This window comes from Rousettus aegyptiacus, unplaced genomic scaffold (assembly GCF_014176215.1).
Source record: "Rousettus aegyptiacus isolate mRouAeg1 unplaced genomic scaffold, mRouAeg1.p scaffold_m13_p_3, whole genome shotgun sequence".
NCBI classification, from domain to species: domain Eukaryota; kingdom Metazoa; phylum Chordata; class Mammalia; order Chiroptera; family Pteropodidae; genus Rousettus; species Rousettus aegyptiacus.
The window spans coordinates 32026281-32041569 of NW_023416306.1; the positions used below are offsets into that span (position 1 = coordinate 32026281).

General features: G+C 36.9%; 1 protein-coding gene across 1 annotated transcript; it reads left to right on the plus strand.

Moving 5' to 3' along the window:
• Positions 1–3106: 3106 nt before the first annotated feature.
• Positions 3107–14981, plus strand: NDUFB6 (NADH:ubiquinone oxidoreductase subunit B6). The gene is made up of 4 exons (XM_016130340.2): positions 3107–3423; positions 5315–5407; positions 11200–11244; positions 14806–14981. The coding sequence occupies exons 1-4, from the start codon at positions 3244–3246 to the stop codon at positions 14872–14874; spliced, it is 387 nt and encodes a 128-aa protein (XP_015985826.1). The 5' UTR covers positions 3107–3243; the 3' UTR covers positions 14875–14981.
• The last annotated feature ends 308 nt before the right edge of the window (positions 14982–15289 follow it).

Below are 15289 nucleotides of genomic sequence, written 5' to 3' on the forward strand. Positions count from 1 at the left end.
TAAGGTACACTTAAAATTCCACCAGATCTTTTCATGGCTTGATAGCTCATCTCTTTTTGGCACTACATACTAACTATTCCATTGTCTGGATGTACCACAGTTTATTTATACACTCACCTACTGAAGAACATCTTGGTTGCTTCCAAGTTTTGGCAATTATGAATTAAATTGCCCTAATCATTAATGTGCAGGTTTTTGTGTGGACATGTTTCCAATTCTTTTCGGTAAATACCAAAGAATGAAATTGCTGGACCTTATGGTAAGAGTGTGTTTAGTTTTATAAGAAACTGCCAGTCTTGCAAAGTGTCTGTACCATTTTTGCATCATTCCCACCAGCAAGGAATGAATGTTCCTGATGCTCCGCATCCTAGTCAGCATTTGATGTTAGCAGTGTTCCAGATTTCAGCCAGGTATATACTGGCATCTTGTTTTAATTTGCATTTCCCTGATGATGTATGATGTGGAGCATCTTTTCATATGCTTACTTGCCATCTGAATGTCTTTCGGTGATGTGTCTGTTAAGGTTTTTTGCCCACTTTTATCAGGTTGTTTGTTTTTTTATTATTGAGTTATCTTGTCTCTTTTAATCTACGGGTCTCTTTTTCCTCTTGAATAATATAAGAAACAGAGTCGCTCCTCTGCAGTTTATACAACCTGGATTTTCCTATATGTGTCATATTGGTGTTGTATAGGGGTTCCTCTGTCCCCTGTATTTCCATTAAATGAGTAGGTAGATCTAGAAACCATCAGATTCAGGTTCAATTTTTTTGTTTGGTAAGGGTACTACTTCACAGGCAATGAGGCAGCCTTCCACCGAGAGCGGCAGTTGTTTGTTCTCTTTTTGAGATGTCAGGAGCTATCGATCACTGCATTCATTAATAAACTAATGGTTGCAAAATAGTGATATTCTAACTCTGCCATCCCTTCTTTTCTTAATTTTTTTATGTTTCTTTGAAGAAATTGCCCCTCATCAACTATAGTGTTATTCTAAGATGCTATTTGTATAGAGGCCAGAAAAATGTTTAACTTTTCCTCTACTTACCAGTTTTCCAAATAAAGAATTGATTCTCTAACACCATCAAAAAGTGACCAATGAGTTCTTAAAAATCATTATGAACTTATATGTGTATATGTTTTCTAATCCACTGATATCATTATACTTAAGGATGCTCAAATTGTTCCATCTTGAACGAGTGGACATCTATTTAAGTTGGCTCCTGAATCTTTTTTGACACGATTGTATTATTCTTGAACAACTTACCTGCTTTTTGCTAAGACAAAAAGGTCCAGGCTTCTTTTTACATTTCATAGTTTGGATCTGGAATTAGCTATTTCTCAAAAACAATGCTTCCAAAAGCATAATTGGGCACCCGTGGGAGTCCCTGTGATACTTTCATGGGGCCTGTGAGGTCAAACTATTTTTATAATAATACTGAGATGCTATTTGCCCTTTTTAACTCTTATTCTCTTACAAATGTGCATGAAGTTTCCCAAAGGCTACATGATGTGATATTATAATTGAATGCAGAAGTGGTTTTAAGAATTCTGCTGTCATTTATTAAGTGAGACATTAAAAAAAATATTACAAAAATGTAAAACAATGGCACTAGTCTTATTAAGTAATTTTTGGTAATGATATTTTGTTATTTTTAAATGTTTTAATTCCTAATGCAATTCTAATTTAGTAGATAGAACCCACATAAACAAAAGTTCTTTGGGGTCCTCAACAATTTTTAAGAGTTCAAAGAAGTCTGGAGGGCAAAATGTGAACAAACTTCAACTTCAAGGAGTCCTAGTTCCTTTTAATGGAAAATAGTATTTAGAGATCACTATGTAGGGGCTAAAAATATTCATGGTTTTTAGACCATTCAATAGGCAGAGCTGAGATAAGATAAAATACATATTTAAAGAAATACATTATGAGTTGATGATTCTATTCAAATTCAGGACTACAGAATTTTTAGATAAACATATACAATTTACATTTGTATTTCCTTTCTTTCATTGTAAAAGTTCCAGGATGAACATTTTTTTTCCATGTCTGATTAACAATGTCACCGTTACCATCACTACCAAGGATGTGATCGCATAAAACAGCTGAAGATTTTTTTGTAGCTCTTTTTGTTTTTCAGGTATATATCTCCATAAATTTTTAAAGTTACTTGAAATAGTGTGTTTTTGAGATTATGCCACCAAGCAGATTAATTTTGATTTTTATAGACTGCTTTTTGTAAATTTGTTTTAATGATATGAAATGTTTACATGTTTCTTGAGTCAAATCTATTAAATAAGATATATTCAGAGAAGTTTAGCTTCCATTCCTGTCTCTTCTATTCTATCCCCTTCCTTCCACATAGATAACAACAACAAAAAAGTATTCCTTTCCACTATTTTTTAAAGTTAAGCAAACATGTATATATTTAGTATTACTACCACCTTCCTTTTTGAAGATAAAAGATAACATAATATATACACTTCTCTCTCCTTAGCTTTTTTCACTTAACATATCTAAAGGTAATCCACGGTTGCACGTTGAGCATTGTTATTGTACCATATTCAGCCAGTCCTCTAACGAGGAATTTTGGGGGTAATTTCCATTATTTTATTATAAATAGGGCTGCACTGAAAAGCCATGCACATTTCTTTCATAGTTTTATCACTATATCTTTAAGACGGAGTCCTTGAAGTGGAATTGCTATGTCAACGTGTGTATACGTCCAATTCTCCTAGACCTTAAACTACTCTTTTTTACTTCCTAAGTACAAATGAAGGAACATACTGAGATAGCTGCTCAAGTCACTTTATCACTCATTGACACAGCTGGGAGGAATTCCAAGGTAGGAGAGTAAAGTGAAGAAATTTGCTTTGGGACATCACAATGAATCACATATTTGCACCCTTCCAGCTCCCAGCACAGCAGTTCTTCCATGTCCGAACCTCTAGTCCTGTCACCTTTCAAACTTTCCTCTTACGGGTCTCTTCCCACTTAAACCCAACTAAAGCGCTCCGCCCACCCTCTCCGGAGTAATCTGGGCCCGTGAAGCGGCCGGTGCAGGGCTCTGCGCATGCTCAGTCACTACGCAGCGTTTGGAGCCGCTGCAGAGATAGAACCGGTGACGTTAAAACAGCGCGCGGTGCCCAGGCGTCCTCGCAAGGTCGCTTTGCGGTGTGAGAACGCGCCTAAGGGACGAGACCCCAGTTTAGTGGTGCACCGTTTTCTTCTGTCTGGGTACCACCGGCAACATGACGGGGTACACGGCAGATGAGAAGCTGCGGCTGCAGCAGCTACGAGAATTGAGAAGGAGATGGCTGAAGGACCAGGAGCTGAGCCCCCGGGAGCCACTGGGGCCCCCACAGAGGGTGTGGCCTATGGAGAGATTCTGGAATAAGTTTCTGCAGGACCAGGCCCCCTGGAAGAATGTGGTGAGTGATGGTTCTCCCCGCTACCATACACACAACCCGCGGCGACCTGCTTCTTATAGACACATCAAGGGCAGACTTCGCTCTGTGCACCAAGTCCTGGTGGTTCCCCGAGGGAAAATCAGGTTCAACCGAGATTTAGGTTTAGCGGGGACGCTCGCTGCCTTGTCTCAAGAATCCTGGACTGGGAGTCAGGAGTCAAGGAGCACGTATGGCTTTGGGAGAGTCATGCCCGTTTGCTGTCAAGTGTGATGAGAAGGAAGCGAATCTTTACTTAGGTTTTACAGGACACTGCACGTTTGGGTCTTTGACTGCAGAAATTCCCCTCAGAATGATAGCCAAGGATTTAGTAGTTAAAATTCTATGATTTTAGTATTCGAGGACATTTGTCTGATTTTTAAGGTCAAGGTTACAGAGACCAACTTAACACTACTCCCAACTCCCAGAAGGCACAACAAGCCTCTAGCTGGTGGTACAGCCCCCATAGCATCACCATAGACAGGGTCGTACTCAAGAGCCTCCTTCCTCAACTACAACTATGTACTTTTAACGCACATTTTCATTTAAAAATGCCATTCCTGGTCTTTACTCTGCAGAAAATTTCTCATTCAAGAGCTGTCATTATTTTCAGGGTCTCTGAACATTTTCTTGAGGTCGTGAATTCAATCACATCAATTATGGGTGATGAACACTATATCTCAGGATTGCTTTCAATCAGCTACGACATTGGCTGATAGTAATGGTAATACTAATAAGTAACACTTGGGTTTTTACTTGATGGGTGGCACTTTGCTGAGGGTTTTACGTGTTATTTTACTTCTTTACCTATAAGGTACAAAACTATTCCTAATTCTTACTTTAAATGAGTGGAACTGAGGCCTACAAAAATTCAGTGATTTACCCATGGTCATAGAGCTAGGAATTAGAGTTCACGTTGAAATTCATATGTATCTACTTTCTTACAGTCCTACAAAATCTGGTGTAAATTTTTCTGAAAAAGTGGTATTGGACATATTTACGGTGGTAAAATTAAACTCTAATTGAACCTTTCTCTCACTCTTTGTATCCTTGACATTACTTATTGATTTTGGCAGCCACTCCTTGAAAGTTGTCATCCTACCCATCAGCTAGTGATGTAAGGAAGTAAATAATCATGGGTTGAAATTCATTTTACCATGAGTTAATTTTTCTTCCATAATCATATCTATATCTATAAGTGTGTATGTCAAATTGGTTGCCATAGAAGAGTTCTATTTTGTAATTCTCTTTTACCTTTCTCTTTTAAAATAGTATGAAGGTGTCTCAAAATGAGCTTGGAACACCCTTATGCCAGTATATGTAAAACATCCTCTTCCAGTGTCAGTGTGTTCAGGTTGTCTGCCTTACACCCAGAAACCCAAGTGTTACTTATTAGTATTACCATTACTATCAGCCAATGTCGTAGCAAGTGGTGTTGATTGTAGGTATCTGAAATTGATAAATTTGGGAGATGACTTTACCTGAAAAATTCTGTATGTTTGATTACTTTGATTAAATCGATTAAAATTATTTTTTCATTATGTATGCCATGTTTTATCTTTAACAAATATATAAGGATATTTTTAGAGGTTTTTTATTATTTTTTTTAATCTGTAAATGCCTTACTATTGTTTTGCAAAATGCTACTTGTCTTAAGCCTCATTTACCCTGAACTTTGTAGATTTCTCCTAGCAGGCCCCACGTTTAGTAAAAATATTTGAATGGGTGAGATTAGCTACAGGCTATAAGGAAATATGTAGCATGTAGAGATTTTAAAATAATCATGACATTTTTATATTACTGATGTTTTTTTCCTGCCACAAATGTGAAAGATGGGATATCTGTTTATTTTGTGTATGTTTTTCCCCCTCCCCAGATCTATAAGACATACCGACACAGTTTCCTTGCTTTTACTCATATACTTATACCTGCTTGGATTATTCATTATTATCTCAAATATCATGTGACTGTAAGTATATTTTAACTATATGTTTTTCAGAATTTATTTTTAATATTGTACAAAATTTTTCCCTATGTGGGTATGCCTTACCCTGCCTTACGTAGTGAAAATAATCTGCCACTTGTAACTGATTTTTGAACTACTTTGAATCCTTTTAGGTAAAAGGTTTAATGAAACTTAAGTAATGTATGGTTTTTCAAAAAGTTAATCTTTATATTAGTTGTTTACAACTTGAAATGATCAGTGTTTAAATGATCAGAATGTAGTTGACCTAAAATACTAACTAATGTAAACTCAGAGTCATGAGTAAGAAGGGAGAAAGGGATTTCTGCTGCTTTTTTTGAGCATAGATCTGGTATAAAGTAAAATTCAAAATAGACAGCAGTTATCTTTGTCACCATCTCATTTCCCTTTTCTTCATTCTATCATCATTAGAATCCAAGATGTTCAAAAGCTTGAACTTTTTCACTGGAAGACCTTGCATGTGGTTTTTGAACTGAGCCAGTTGCCTTATTGTAAAGGCTAAGGATAGCCTGGTGTAGGGTGTTGAATCCCAGGCAGGGTGAGGAAGGAGTGCATTTCAGGGAGTGTCATGGAAGGGAGAGAAGTGGTGGCTGTCCAGCATGGAATGTTGTAACCTGAGTAGGACAGTATTCTTGTACTCATTGAAGAATGTTAGATCCTGGGTGGGTGGGTTTGGGGGAGCTGGTGAGTACACCTGTTTGGAGAGTAGCAGAGCAGCAGCCTGGTGTAGGATTTTGAAACCTGCGCAGGGGAAGGAGGACATCTGGAAGAGGGGTGGTTTGGGGCATTGATGGAGGTGGCAACGCAGAATAAGGTGTCAGAACTTGAATGAGGTGAAGAGGTTATTTATATTGAATTGTGGTGCTGATGACAGGTGATTGTTTATATACAAGAAGATTGATCAGATATGTATATATAGTGATGATAATGGGACCCAGGATTCTCATTGTTGGAAAAGAGAATTATGCATATAGTAAGGGAGAAAATCCTATGTTGCTGTAATGGAATTGGAAGTATTGGTGTTAACACGTGGTTTGTAATAGGTACTACTAGACATAGAAGTAATTATAGATGTAAGTGTAGATATTCCCTAGCTCTGTCCACTGACAGCACCTGGCAGCAGCAGTGTTACCCCATGGTAATTAGCACATCTAACATTATGGTCTTATTTTCTAAATAAAATTCTCCACCGAAAGGTTCCAGAGCTCTTTGGGAAAATGGCTGATTCCAGGGCTGGGACAGGGAAAATACAAGATGAGCTTGGGATGTTAGAAAGTAAAGAACTATTCAAAGAATGATAGAAGATATACCAAAAGGACACAGAGTCAGCCTGAAAGGACTCCCACTGGGACAGTTTGAACATAAAAAAAAAATAAAGGTAGTAATAGATGATAGATAACCGAATAAATAAAATCTAAATCCACGAGTCCATACTTATATAAATAAGTAAATGAAGTAATATATGGGTAAAGGAAAGCTTTTTTTGTACAAGGTCGCTAAATAATAAATAGACAAGGAATGATGGAATTAGAAGTCGCCATTTGTGAATCATTATAGAAATGCCTTATTCAGCTAAGGAACATCAAAAGATGCTAAGATTAATCTCAAAATACCCATATTCAACAACAAAGGGTAATTTTGTGGTGGAAAAACCTGGCAGACATCAGCTTAATCAAGAAATCTGAATTAACATTCCCAGTAATGGGACAAATTGAAATTGTGTGCTACTTGATAGGATGCAGTAAAAAGAAAATAGCATCAGTCTTTCAATATTCCTGCCAAAAATGCATAATCTGAATCTAATCATGAGGAAACATAAGACACACCCAAATTGAGGAACTTTTCTGCATAATTGGCTTGTTACCTTCAAAAATGTCAGGATCATGAAGGTTAAAGATTAACTAAAAAGTCATTCCAGATTGAAGAAAACTAAAGAGACCTGTCAACTAAATGCAGTTCTTGAATGGGCTTAGTTAAAAGAACAAAGATGGTATTGGGAGTCAGAATTTTAAAAGAGCCTACGCAACGGAGAACAAGTCATGTAAGGAGATTTTCCTGAGAATTTCAAACAATTAGACAGTTGGTAAATTTGAATGGGTTCTTTAGACTAGGTAGAAGGTAGTAAAGTATCAATGTTAATTTAGGCAATACACCCTAAAGTAATAAACCAGTCAGCAATTTACTATGAAGTGATTAAGTGAAAAAAAAAATCGTTTTTATAATTCTTACAACTTTTTTTAAGTTTAAAATTATTTCAAGATAAAAACAAACAAAAGTTTGGGACTACCTAACAAATTGTAGATACTCCAATTGAGGTTTGCTTTCTGTTAGCCTGTTGAAAGGAAAGTGAAACAAATAACTGGTTTTCTCAGAATATTTCCTTTAACACAACTTGTTCTCTGTTGATTACGTGGTCTCTTTAAAATTCTGATTGCTGACATCTTTGTTCTCTTCACTAAGCAGATTATATTTTTTGGTCAACAAGTATGGAGTACCTAGTATGTTGTTTTATAATTTTATTGCTATAGAAAATATATAAGACAAAATTCCTGACCTCAAGGAGTTTATAATAAAGTTGGAAGATAGGTATGATTTGTGTAAGAGTATATTGGAGAAAAGTTACTCTGGTCAGAAAGAAAAATAATGAGCATGGCCATGTCTACCCGAGACTGAGATGACTAGAATAGCAGGTCTCTTGGCTTAGTAGCCTGGGACCACTTACTGGAATGTCTTGAAAGCTAGGCAGAGGAGGTTGAAGTGTATGTGGTAGGCAGTGGGAAACTTTCCATTTTTAAATCGCTGAGTAACTTGATAAAAATGATATATTTAGGAAAATGAAAAACATTGATATGTAGGGTGAATTAGAAGGAGGAAAATATTGACATCAGGCAAATCAGCTGGATTTTGTTGTAGTTTAGCAGATATTGTTGAGAATCTGGTTAGGGCTAAGATAGCAAGAATGAGAAAAAAAAAAAAAAAGTGAAGCCAGAGACACTTTTTAAGGAAGAAATAGCTCAAGTTAAACTGGGGACAAAACCAAAGTTCAGAGTCATTTGTGGCTCTAAAATTTCTAGCCTTGGAAGTTATAAGTAGGATTTTGGAAAGGTGAGCATTCGGGTCATGGGGTAGGAAGTAAGTTTGTTTTGGAGCATGTGTCACCATATCAGTTTCCGGGGATGTCCGTGTGGACGTGGCCTGTGTTATGTGATTAGTGGAGGCTAGTAGCAATTAAGAGTTGGGGTTTAGTGCTTTCATTTGAACACACACACACAACAGAATAATCTTTCTACAGCTGTTAAAGAGGGCTAACAATTTATATGTGTAAGGGTCGTATAGTTTATATTTCTATTGTTAAGGGCTCAAACAAAGTTTTATATTTAGGGTCACTTGCAAGTCCACAGGCCGCTTCATATCATTATAGGTCTGTATTTTTTCACTCTCTTAATATGCAAGACCCTGGAGAATAAAAATACTGTTACCTCTCATTTTTTTTGTAACATACAAGAGTGGTTTTTATGTACAGAAGGTACTGCTCACAGTTATCTGTAATATAAATTAATATTCAGTTTGTTAGTTTCAAATTTATAAACTTCATTTTTTTCTAATTCTTTAAATTCATTTAAAAAATTCTGTTAAACTACCTATACATCTAGTAAAATATGAAGTCTCCTTCCTTTGTTATTATTTTTGGATTAATTCAAGTTGAACTCTCCTAAAATAATTACACTTAAAAACATAATCAAACTCTCTTAAATGTTTTAAACTGCATTTTGAAATGCATGTTAACTAGAATCCTAAAACTAATATTTTAAAACAGCTAATAGCCAGATTATCTTAAATATTACAGATACTTTAAGTAAGAGAATGTATGGACTGTCCCAGTGTTTTCAGAACTTATTAAATTTGACATTCATCTGTTTCGACTCTGGTGAATATTAACTCATATCTATATTTAACTAAATTTTTCTGGGGTTGAAAAGACACTTCCTAAGAGAAGCAAATTTAACACACTGCAGTTACTGGGTTGACAATTCAAGACATTAATATGATTGCTTATCTGAGGGTTCATATTTCCAGGTGATTTTTTTCTGAGCCAGAGATGGACATATTTAGTTAAGGGTTTTTTGTCAGTAGAGGTCTTAAGGCCTCTCTCTCCTTACCTTATTCTTTCTCTTGATTTAGGTAGGATTGCATTCTCAGTAACTGTTCTAACCAATTTGCTTTAGCTAACCTTTACTACCTACTTGAATTTTACAATTCTCTCTGATACCATTTCAATGTCTTCTCACCTCTGGCCACAGTTCTTAAAGGCAATTTAATATCTTCACTTTGTATTATGAGAGATGTTTTTAAAGACACTGTAATGTCCTCACATTGTATTCTGAGTTTCTCTCCTGCATTTGGCTTCAGTTTCTCCCAAGTTTTACATCCTGCTAGTAATCTTCTAAAGTTTTGGTTTGGTATTTCTTGCAGATGTATGTGCTTAATAAGTACATTTAACAAATATTTATTTAGTTCCTCCTGTGTGCAAGTCATTGTTCTAAAAAAAGGGATACAGCTGTGAACAAATCGGACTGAGTCCCTGCCCTCAGGAAATATTCTAGTCTTGGAGACTGGTAATACATAGATAAACGGAGATATATAATGGAGGTAATAAGTCTATAGAAGAAAAGCTAAGCAGGATAAAAGGCTAGAGAATGGAAAGGGGCATGTTATTTGAAGAGAAACATAAATGAGACTAGGATATGGATTGAGCAGATATTTAGGATAAGAGCATTTCTGGTAGAGGAATCATTAAGCACAAGGGCCCTGAGGCTTAAGCAGGCGCAACTGATTGGACTAATAGCAAAGAGCAACTATGGCTATAGTACAGGGGGACGGAGAGGTAGGAGCTCAGAGAGGTGGCCAAGGGCCAGATTGTGCAGAATCTTAAGAGATCACAGCAAGAACTTTATTTTTTTTCTCTCTTGGAATTAAGAAACTTTGAGCAGAGGTGTAATACATCTTAAAAGAATCACTGTACTCTGCCTGCAGTGTGGAGAACAGACCGTGGGAGGACATGAATGGAAGCCAGGAGACTAGTTGATGAAAAATGACAGAGGCTTGGATGAAGGGTAGTAGTACTAGAGGTGGTGAGAAGCAGATTCTGGATATGATCTCAAGGTAGGATTTCAACAGGATATAACCTCAACAGGATTGTTGAGGGATTCTTGAACAGAGAGACGGGACACAGGCTATAAGCAGGAAGCCGTGTTTATTGATGCCAGCACCAGCTCAGCGGATTCTTATCCAGAGGCTGAGCCCCAATTGTAACATAACAGGCAGTTTTATACAGTCTTGTCATTCTTACACAGCTACAGATATAAGGAAGAACATTAATTGGTTGACGAGCTATGAGAAAACTGATGTTATCCGGAGAGTCCTTGAGGTGGGGGGACAGCAGTCAGGAACAAACTCATTTGAACAAGAAATGGCCAGGCAGGGTCAGGCTGCCACAGGATCTGCTGAGGAGTCAATGTTTTTGGCCTCCTTAATTGGCAGAATTAAAGGGTCATGTACTGGGATAAGAGATAGTTAGGGGTTAGGGGAAGTTAAGAGTTGGACATGGTTAAATTTGAGATGCCAATTTGATAGTCAAGCAGAGATCTTGACTAAACAGTTGGATGTATGAATCTGTAGTTTGGTGAAAATTTGGGACTTAAACATTTGGGATTTGATCTATTTTATTTTAGGAGAAACTCTAAAACCGTAATTAACAGACATTACTTTTATTGCAGACAAAACCATATGCCATTGTTGAAAGGAAGCCCAGAATATTCCCAGTAAGTCTTAAAATGTCTCTGATTTTTCTTTTGTTAATTATTTTTCTCCCTCTTTTCCCTCCCCAAGTGATCATTAGTCTAAAATGTTCCTTCTCGCTGTTAGTTTTAGTGCCTGCTTTGTATATTTTTTCTGTTTTATTTTGTTTTTAAAAGAGGAAATAGTGTAAAGTAGCAGTTGAAAATGGGAGATGGGCACATTTGTTTTCAACCTGGCTGTAACACTTGTATGATCTTTGTAGTCTTAAAGTGAATTGAAGGTAGGTGCCCTGGTTTCATGTAGGGTTAAAGACTTGGGATGGGGAGGGCACCAGCCTAAGCAGACACCTGAGCATAGTAATCGCAACTGAATACCTCTGTTATTATTTCCAAACTATCATTTCTTTTATCAGTTTGACTTTAACCTCTCCGTCTGGTAATTTAAAATCTGGTAATGTGTGCTTAAATTTTATAATATGAATATGTAAGCTATTATCCTAATTAAAAATGAGTCTTTTCAGCATTACAAGATTACATAGAAGTCAGTTGGTATTGGTATTTTTACTGCTTGTGAGGTTATTATTATTTGACATATAAAATACATGTTATGTTATTGTCCCATTTCTAGTCACAGATAATGAACTACCATCAATCTCTAAGCTCTAAAATTTTAAAAATTCTTTGCTAAATGACATAGTCACAATAATCCATTATCTACTGCAACAGAAAGGAATTTTAGGGAGAACCACCAAATTGGCTACCCGTCCAGTTGGAACTCTGCTTTGGGAAATAGTAGGGGATTTCTTTATATTTCATTGTGTATGGTTGATGTGTGTCAGGGCCTAGATAGTCTCAAAATAGGAAACTCTTACTGGTTTTACCAGTTGGATAATTTATTCTTCCATTTATGTATTTGTTTATTATTTATTTTACCATTACTGTTCAAAGGAAAAGAAGGAGGGCTTTCATTAAAGACCACATAGTGATTCTGTGGCACTTCTCCTACTTCTGTATTTTTGGCATTGTGGTTCTTTCCATTTCTGCATCACTGACCCCTTTGAGAAGGTTCCTGTTTGCTGACATGAAGAAAGTTCATTTGTACATATGTTAGAATAGAATAGGCAGTGGCAAACATAACCCCAAATCTCAGTGCTTAATAAAACAAAGGTCTATTTCTTATTGGTATCACAAACTAATGTGGATCAAGCCATCTTCCTCAATCTTATAGTTATGCCGTCTGGAATATGAGGCTTCCAAGATCATGTTAGGGTAAGAGAGGGCTGGACGTGGTGGGATTCTTTTTTTTTTTTTTTTTTTCCCATAGCACCTGGTCTTCGTAGGTGGTCTCCCATCCAAGTGCTAACCAGGCCTGACTCTGCTTAGCTTCCGAGATCAGACGATTTCTGGCATGTTCAGGGTGGCATGGCTGTACACAGTGGTATTCTTTTAAGGTCTAATCATTGAAGTACTTACATCACTTCTCTTAGATCCTGTTGGCCAGAACTCATTCTCATTGTCCTAAATAGCTATGTGCTTTTTAAAAAAATTTCCCAACATCCTGTGCCTGAAACCTCTGCCACAATCCATCCTTCTAGTCATCAAATAGCTCTTTGCTTCCTTCGCTCCACTCTATAACACAGTTCCTTCCCTAGTGAGCAATTGCAAAGTCTCATTCCATCACTGCAACCAGCACCAAATCCAAGATTTCCAAATGAAGCACAGTACTATCTGTCAAGTTTAGATGTGACTTCTATTGGAGATTTGAGGACCAATGAACTAAGAAGGCAAGTTAACCGGATCCCTTGTCCCCGCCCTCCCCTCGCCACACATACCCATTTTTCAGTGGTGGCATTCAGATAGTGCAATCACTGATTCTTAACAATTCTGAAATCTGTGGTCAATATAAAGACTCCTAACCCTCGTGAGTAGGAAGTGTCTTGAATGGGCACTGATTTTGTTTTCTGGAAGTAAAACCTTTATTCACTGTTTTTCTGGCCTCCAGCTCTGTCCATGGAAGTTCTCTCTTTTCCATTATCAACCTAGACCACATCTAAAATGGGTTCTGGCAGGCATGCCCTTTTTAGTGTTGTACAGCCTTTTAAATCTGCCTCTTGTACACAGGTTTAGTGCCAGAGGTTGTGTTAAGATGAAACATTCACAAGCCTTTGTTGCCTATATATTTGGTTTCTTTGACCTTCTAGTTCCCACACCTGGCAGGCATAAAAAGAAAAATATTTGGTAGGAGTCTATTTGCTTCTAGTCAGTCCCACATGCATGTATCCTTTCTATGCATAGTTACCAAGTTCTGTCCTTTCTTTGTCCTCAAGTAACTACCTCTCAACTCAATGGCAGCTATGTGGAGGCCATCTGAAAGGAACTCTGGTTCATAGGCTACCTTCATTTCAGTCTGATCTTTGTCATAGGGCTGAGTCTCTGTGTTTATTGCGTTTCATTTGGCTTGTTTCCCAGAATTTCTTCAGTGTTAACTGTTTAGAGATCCAGAAGCAAACTGATGTTCCAATCCCACAAATCCTGATATTCTTTATTTTCCATTTTTATTTTCTCTCTCAAATCAGCTACTTCTTGCCTGAGCTCATGCTTCCTAAAATACATTCCCAAGGGAGCAAGCAGTAGTCAAACACATACTATAACTTTCCCCAGATACCTCTTCTAGAACCCCAAGTTCATTAGATTCTGCTTCCAAGTTATTACTCCATCTTTTAGCCTCTAATGCCAGTGTCCTTGCCCTCAAACTGCTAAGTCAGTGCCATGTGTTTTAGTTTTTATTATAGCAGCATTACTACCATTTTAGGGTACTAATTTATGTGTTAGGGTAATGTTAGTTGTGGTAACAAATTATCCTCCAAATGTATAATGGCTTAAACATAATAGTTCATTTCTTCATCAGATAACAGTCCTAAGCTCTACCAGGTCAGGAAATGGGAGGGGTGGGGATTGGGGCAAAATTCTGTCCTACCCAGTCATTCAGACTGTCAGTCTGACAGAATCTCTCTTGAACACAAAGCTGAAAACAAAGCTAAGTAATTTGCCTATAATCATATAGCTTGTCAGTGGAGGTTACAGGATTCTCACCACTTGGTTCTGGCTCCAAAGCTCATGGGCATTTCTAGGTTTGAAAAGACACCTGAATCAGCTGCTCAGGCAAAGTTTGCATTTATTTTGTCTCTAATATCTGAACCAAATGGTAAACTAGTGATTGCCTGACACATTTAGTTGCTGGGAATACTTTATACGCTTATATTGAGCTGAAGGTGTTTCCCTGTAACTTCTAGGGCTTCTCCTATTTCTTGGGGTCATGCAAATAAACATGATCTCTTTATCACTTTGTGAAGAGACCACTTTTGTGCCCATTCTAGTAATTTTGAGTGGAACCTCCCCTATTCTTTCACTTATACCTTAATATTTTGAATACTAGTTGCTCATCTTTAGACTGCCTCTACTTTGTCTAAGTCTCTTTTATAGTGTGAATGCCAACGCTGAACTAGATTTTTGGTGTGAGGTCTGATCAAGTGGATATACCTCTGCAGACAAGATTTTTGTACTAATGCATGTTTGTTTTCCTAGGGTGATACAATTCTGGAGACTGGAGAAGTAATTCCACCAATGAAAGAATTTCCTAATCAACATCATTGAAGATTACTTTAAAATTTCAAAGGCATATGAGCCCAAATTGCTACATTACCATATTTACTGAATGTATTTTCTGGAAAAGTAACTTTAATAAAGTTTACTCTCAGATATGTGTTGTCTATTTCTCCTCAAAAACTTTACAATTTGAGACTCTTGATTATTTAATAATAAGTAAGAACTGGACATGGTAACAAAATATAAGAGTGATCACCTACATTTTCTGGCTGTTCTTGACTTGAAAAATAGGATGTAGAAAAATAGTCACAAGACAGATTTTTTTCTTATATAATACTTAATCTAGTCTGATGTGTAAGTATGCAACAGAATGAAATGTTACAATAAACATAAGGATAGGAATTCCACACATTCGTTTTAAAGGTGGCTTTCAGAGGCATTTAAAAAGTATTTTATAAACTAT

What these genes read in the sequence shown, in the direction of transcription:
- NDUFB6 (XM_016130340.2), top strand. Translation starts at nt 3,244, where the DNA reads ATGACGGGGTACACGGCAGATGAGAAGCTGCGGCTGCAGCAGCTACGA. An exon ending in AGGCCCCCTGGAAGAATGTG is followed by an intron (nt 3,424 to 5,314) that starts GTGAGTGATGGT and finishes CCCCCTCCCCAG; the next exon opens with ATCTATAAGACATACCGACA. An exon ending in GGAAGCCCAGAATATTCCCA is followed by an intron (nt 11,245 to 14,805) that starts GTAAGTCTTAAA and finishes TTGTTTTCCTAG; the next exon opens with GGTGATACAATTCTGGAGAC.